General features: G+C 38.0%; 1 protein-coding gene across 1 annotated transcript in view; it reads right to left on the bottom strand.

Moving 5' to 3' along the window:
• Positions 1 to 405: 405 nt before the first annotated feature.
• Positions 406 to 6735, bottom strand: part of LOC141358743 (A disintegrin and metalloproteinase with thrombospondin motifs 12-like) — a 31363-nt gene continuing 25033 nt past the window's right edge. Inside the window, exons 20-24 of the mRNA XM_073860243.1 lie at positions 5466 to 5618; positions 5214 to 5387; positions 4961 to 5107; positions 1803 to 1956; positions 406 to 1662 (exon numbers count right to left, since the gene is read on the bottom strand). Of these exons, the coding sequence (XP_073716344.1) occupies positions 1547 to 1662; positions 1803 to 1956; positions 4961 to 5107; positions 5214 to 5387; positions 5466 to 5618 (744 nt within the window). The 3' untranslated portion in view covers positions 406 to 1546. The remainder of the gene's footprint in view (positions 1663 to 1802; positions 1957 to 4960; positions 5108 to 5213; positions 5388 to 5465; positions 5619 to 6735) is intronic.

Below are 6735 nucleotides of genomic sequence, written 5' to 3'. Positions count from 1 at the left end.
ACGACCGGATCTAGACGAGAAGTTGTGCTTTAAAAGTGTATATTTGTTATTTTTCTTGTCAAAAATGACAATCGTTTTGTTAGATAAGACCCTTATGCCTCGTTTGGGATTGTTTATAGTCCTTTGAAACTCCGTTGACAAAAACCGCCACGTGTTGAGTTAAGTATTAATTGTTGGTGTCTATTAAAGTCCATTAAAATGAGAAAAATCCTGCAATGCTCCCCCCAAAAAACATAACCTCCTCTCGACTGAACAAAGAAAGACATCGACATCTCGGACGACACGGCGGCGAGCAAACTATCTGGATTTTTCTTTTAAGAAAATTGAATATTCCTTTAATCATTAGTAATATGTGTTGCTAAGGACTTTATTTGGACAACTTTAAAGGTGATTTACTAAAAAAAATAGTTTTTGCACCCTCAGCTTCCAGATTATCAAATAGTTTTAACTGTGCCAAATATTGTCCTATCCTAAAAAAAAACATACATCAACAGAAAGATTATTTATTCATTCAATTTCAAAAAATATGTCTGGTTTTGTGGTCCAGGGTCATGTAGCCTAGGTGGCCCAGAAATAGTCTGCTTTTGCATCTCTATCGCCATCTCTGTTCGACACCTAAAATTGCAGGTTACCAATATTTACGTTTGTTGAAAAACAGCTGAAATTTCCAGCAAAAATCAACCCAACAGCTCAAATTATAAATCATTATTATAAGTTTACAGCTGTGAATCAGGGTAAGGTAAGGAGACTCTGACTTTTCATGTGCTTGCTTAGTATCAGTTTTTTTAAAACAGTTATGGATTGCAGGAGAAATTTTGAAAGTTTGTTGTTTTGATTAGGGGTCTTCACAGGTCCACTTAAATCCGAAAACCAGAGGTTTGACCTGAACAGGTTTGGGTCTTAAGGTTTCACGTGTGCCTTGGACACAGGTCGGGTATAAAAATAGCAGCATCGGGTCTCGGGTAATGTAAAATTAATCTGTTTTTGCCAAACGGACCCGAGACGACTCAAACTATCTCACGTGTATGCATCGAGTCCTTTTCCAACCCCTCCTCTGTTTGCAAAGAGCGCTTGCGACATCGTGTGGTTGACGGTAGGTTCGTTTTTATCGTTTGTCTCAGGTCGGGTCTTTCTTTTAAAAAAAAATAATTTATGCAAGTCAGGTTCGGGTAAAAAGTGATTCGAGTCTTTTTGGGTCGAATACATTTCTTTGGACCCAAGAAGACCTCTAGTTCTGATATAAAAGAAAAATCTATAAAAAAAAGTCAACAGTAAAATATTCATCCGAGTTGAAAGTACCTTTGTAGGTGAAAGCACATGATAATTTCCCAAATATAATGAATGACAGCTGTTTTAAATGTGTGTGGGATCCTAAGATGCACTTTTTAATTCGCTCACTATTCTCATGTTCAAGTATAAAAATACATATCTGAGTGTACCATCTGTCTTTTTTGTAGACTAGATCATCGTGAACCCATTTCACATGTCCAGAAGTTTCTGCTTTACATCAATGAACCAAATTTGACCTTATTGTGTGACCTCTGTATTACATCGTACATGTGACGCAACACTGCTTAAGGATTGAACGCAGAGAGCATCGACCCAACAGCTTGAGTTTCTCGCAGAAAAGTGTTGACATGCTGTTTCTCTTACACTTCAGCCCTGCACACAACAGAAGAAAAGAGAGTCTGCACAGAAAGGCTTTAACATAAAAAATTTAATTAATTGAAAATGTTGCTGTGCACTTTATTCTTTCTCATCTTTGTGAATCTACGATAAAGTGATAATGTAAATAAACCTACCACGATCAGTTTTACAGTCGTCCATGTTGCAGGTCTGAACACTGTCGGGTTTATCGTTTTGTGCACAGTGTGAAGTTTTCTCTTCGTCTCCGGTCTCCTCATTTACACATCTCACCACTCGCTTCTGAAGTCCTCCACCGCAGCTCCTAGAGCACTGTCAACCAATCAAAACCAGCCTGTCAATGAAGTAAAACCTTCTAGCAAGCATATCTAAAATATTTGAACAGCTATCTATAACGTCCAATAGCCGTTTAAACAAACCCCAGATATCTAGGATGGAGTCCAACCATAGCCTAAAAATAAATAGATAATAAAGGAATATTCCATTTTCTTAAAAGAAAAATCCAGATAATTTACTCACCACCATGTCATCCAAAATGTTGATGTCTTTCTTTGTTCAGTCGAGAAGAAATTATGTTTTTTGCGGAAAACATTGCAGGATTTTTCTCATTTTAATGGACTTTAATAGACACCAACAATTAACACTTAACTCAACACGTCACAGTTTTTTTTCAACGGAGTTTCAAAGGACTATAAACAATCCCAAACGAGGCATAAGTGTCTTATCTAGCGAAACGATTGTCATTTTTGACAAGAAAAAAAAAATGCTCTTTTAAACCACAATTTCTCGTCTAGATCCGGTCCAGCGCAACCTAATGTAAATGCGTAGTGACGTAGGGAGGTCACGTGTTAAATATATAAAACGCACACCTGCGGACCTTTCCAAACAACACACTGACACAAAGACATTAACTAGCATCAGTTGACACACAACAACGTCGGAACGGTCCTCCTTCAACACACCTGCAAACACTAGGGCGGAGTTTCGCGTTCGTCTTCTGTGACCTCTTGACGTCATTACGTATTGCGTGTATATTTGTTATTTTTCTTGTCAAAAATGACAATCGTTTTGCTAGATAAGACCCTTATGCTTCGTTTGGGATTGTTTATAGTCCTTTAAAACTCCGTTGAAAAAAACTGTTACGTGTTGAGTTAAGTATTAAATGTTGGTGTCTATTAAAGTCCATTAAAATGAGAAAAATCCTGCAATGTTTTCCTCAAAAAACATAATTTCTTCTCGACTGAACAAAGAAAGACATCAACATTTTGGATGACATGGTGGTGAGTAAATTATCTGGATTTTTCTTTTAAGAAAATGGAATATTCCTTTAAAATAAAACACCTTATAATCACTGTTGACTTTGCTTACATGATCATACATCTTACAAGTAATTTAAAAAAAAGACAGGTAACCAAATTCCGGACTACATCGGGTTTAAAGTTAACCTAGACTGTCAAAAGTAATTGGGTCTCATTCATAAGACATGTGTACGCACAAATTTGTGCGTAGATTACTTATGAATTGTAATCCATTAATGATTACGAATTACATGGCAAAATTTGTAGTCAGTAATATAATCTCTTAGATTACACATCGTTGGTAATGTAATCTCACTACTCTATTACATTTAGATTACTTTTGACAAATCTTATTTGATTTCAAATATATAAAGAGGGGAAAAAATATATTAAATTTGCATCTTGTCTCGTCGTTTCTTCTCTCCTCCCCCTCTTCCCCGGAAAAACTCGAACAATCACGAACGTATATAAGCGTTAAGTAAATTTATTATGAAAAATGTAAAACATTTTACAAAATTGTAAACATCATACTGCCATAGTGTGAATAATATGTAATCATGTAATCCATAAAATAGTAACAGTAGTCTGATTATGAGTATTTTAAAATGTAGTTTAATCTAATTACAAGTACTTGATTTTTGGAATCTGATTACGTAATCCAGATTACATGTAATCCGGTACTAACCAGCTCCGTGCGTACGGATGTTTTCACAAACAAATCGTGATTCAACAAAAACGTTTGAATTAAAATTTCTTGATAATGAAACCACTCATACGCAATAATCACATACGCTATAATCAAATACTAGGCTATAATTATAATGTTTATAATAATGTTGATATATAAAATATATATATAATATATCTTCACTTTTTACATCTCTATATAAAAGCGTCTGCTTAATGCCTAAATGTAAATGTCATGTAAATGTAATGAGAAGTCCAACCGTCAATCACTTGATCTCCTGTCTGTTTTTATTTTACAGATGCGCGTCTCTGTCATATTAATGTCATATTTGTAAACATATCCAATACTTCATTAATGTTACTCCGGTCGGTGGACAGCACTGGCTTCATCCAGCGACAGCAAAACCTCCCAAATAAAAAATGCAAAGCAAAACGAAACTTTACCGATAATAAATATCATCATGGATTTCTTTTCGAGCTCTTTTGCTTCTATGACAAACTGCTGTAAAATTTCTTTAGACCTGCGCTGCGGAAAGCCCTTATATGGAGATGGTTTGGGCGTGTTTTATGCAAATTACCAAACTTGTGCACGCGGCCGCTCATGTAGAACACTCCAAATTCACTAACGTAAGAACAAATATAAGAACAAACTCATGTGCCTACGCACATGTTGTGAATTAGGCGGAAAGTTTTCATAAGAAGTTCAAATGTCCGTATATATATGAAAAACGTACGCAATTATTAGTGAATGAGACTTGCTGGGCCTGTCAATCAATTAAACCTGCCTGTCATTCAATCAAATCTGCCTGTCAATCAATCAAATCTGCCCGTCAATCAATCAAATCTGCCTGTCAATCAATCAAAACCTACCTGTCAATCAATTAAATCTGCCCATCAATCAAATCTGCCTGTCAATCAATCAAATCTGCCTGTCAATCAATCAAAACCTTCCTGTCAATCAATCAATTCTGCCCATCAATCAAATCTGCCTGTCAATCAATCAAAACCTACCTGTCAATCAATTAAATCTGCCCATCAATCAAATCTGCCTGTCAATCTATCAAATATGCCTGTCAATCCATCAAAACCTCCCTGTCAATCAATCAAGTCTGCCAATCAATCAAATCTGCCTGTCAATCAATCAAAACCTACCTGTCAATCAATTAAATCTGCCCATCAATCAAATCTGCCTGTCAATCAATCAAAATCTACCTGTCAATCAATCAAATCTGCCTGTCAATCAATCAAATCTATGATAGAATGATTTAATTCTGATGGAGGCTAAAGGTGTTCATGTAAACGTAGCTACTGCCATGTGTGAAGTGAGTTACCTCAGCCCAATCCTCAGACACCCAGCGACTGCACGGCTGAAGATAGCAGGGCTCTGTACTGTTGGGTTTGAGTGTGATGTTACATCGCTCAGATTTGGGACAAAACACAAACCTGTTCCTGAATCCCTGTCCACAGCTTTCAGAGCACTGTCAATCATACAACACATGCAGAGATTTTTCATTGGACCATCCTTAGGTTGTTTCTTTTTTAAGCACACAAGTTAAAGATCAGTCAACCACATCAGATCAGTACCTCGCCCCAGGGTGTGAACGCCCACCGTAGACAGGGCTGAGTGTTACAGGCGGCACTGCTGGGTGGTTTGTAGGACAGAGCTTGACAATGAAACGGCCTTAAAGGGCGTCTGCTCTGGGTGTCGATGCACTGGACGTCACGATGCTTCATATCACCGACACAACCTTTAGGACACTACAGAGAGAGGCAGACAGTCATCATCAGAGTATAGAGCAGATCGGGGGTTAAATCTGAGATGAGACGAGGCTTCACCTGGCTCCAGTTTCCCATCTTCCAGATGGCACACGGTCGCAGGTTGCATCGTTGGGCCGGTTCCGGCTTCTTCAGATTGGCACAATCTTCATCACGCCCCAAATTGCAGACTACCGACCGCCACATTGCACCCAGACCACACGTAGTGGAGCACTGCAATAAATACAGAATTATGAGTTCTGCATTACTGCATTTTATCATTACTCAATGCAACTTTTTTCAACAATTTTGATAGCAGATGACAACAATATTGTTTATATTCACCAATCTGATTCAAATGTTGCAGATTACATGCACATTTTATATAATCCGAACCAAATGTTTGCATGAACGCACAGCATGGGTTGCCAGATCCCCATAACAAAACCACCCCAATGGACATTCAAATGTAGCCCAAAACCATCCCAATGACCATTCACAGCCCAACAACTAATGAAAAAAATCCTTTCATTTTTAACCCGGACAGTTTAAAAGTAAGTGATGACTTGGCAACATTACACACAAGGTGCATCGATGAATTGGGTTGGAGGAAGTTGTTCTTAAGAAGTATGATTGGATTGCACAATGCTATTTTATTGATTTATTTAATGAACCCTACAGTGCAGAATGTACAGTGCATGCCCATATTATCTTAATAATACATGTTGCCAATGCCTTGCTATTTAGGGTTGCCAGGTTTTCATAGCAAAGTCCAGCCAACTGCCACTCAAAACCGGTAAAATTGCATTGAGGGGGTAAAATCTGCACGGGTTATCTGCTAAAATTTGCATTCGCGGGGCTAAATATCACATTATTGGGGTCACTTCATCCCGCGCATATGACGAACAGCCTGCGGCAACAGTGTTAAAGTAGCCCATATTTGTGGACTTGGCACTTGCATGTTTTTGCAGCGAGTATTGTGTGATACAGAGCTTAAACGAAAAAAGTACTTTTTAACCAAACCTTCTCATAGCCGTGTGACGCTCCAGCTCAAACTTACGTATTGCATAATCACGTCGAAAGGTCATAAATGACGTATGCGAAACAGCCGCTCCAGTGTTAACAAGTGTAAAGAAAGAGGAGCGTTCCGACGTTGTTGTATGTGAAATTATACTAATGAATGTCTTTGTGTCAGATTATGTTTTAAATGGTCCGCAAGTGTGCATTTCACATATGTAACGCGTGAGCTTTCGACGTGATTGCGCAATACGTAAGTTCAAGCCGGTGCATCACACGATTATTGCAAGATTTGGGGGGGGGGGGGCGAAGATGACAATTGTTTTGCTAGATA

Source organism: Misgurnus anguillicaudatus, chromosome 22 (genome assembly GCF_027580225.2).
Source record: "Misgurnus anguillicaudatus chromosome 22, ASM2758022v2, whole genome shotgun sequence".
NCBI classification, from domain to species: domain Eukaryota; kingdom Metazoa; phylum Chordata; class Actinopteri; order Cypriniformes; family Cobitidae; genus Misgurnus; species Misgurnus anguillicaudatus.
Note: the sequence above shows the minus strand (reverse complement) of the source record. Positions and strands in the feature narration are given on the sequence as shown.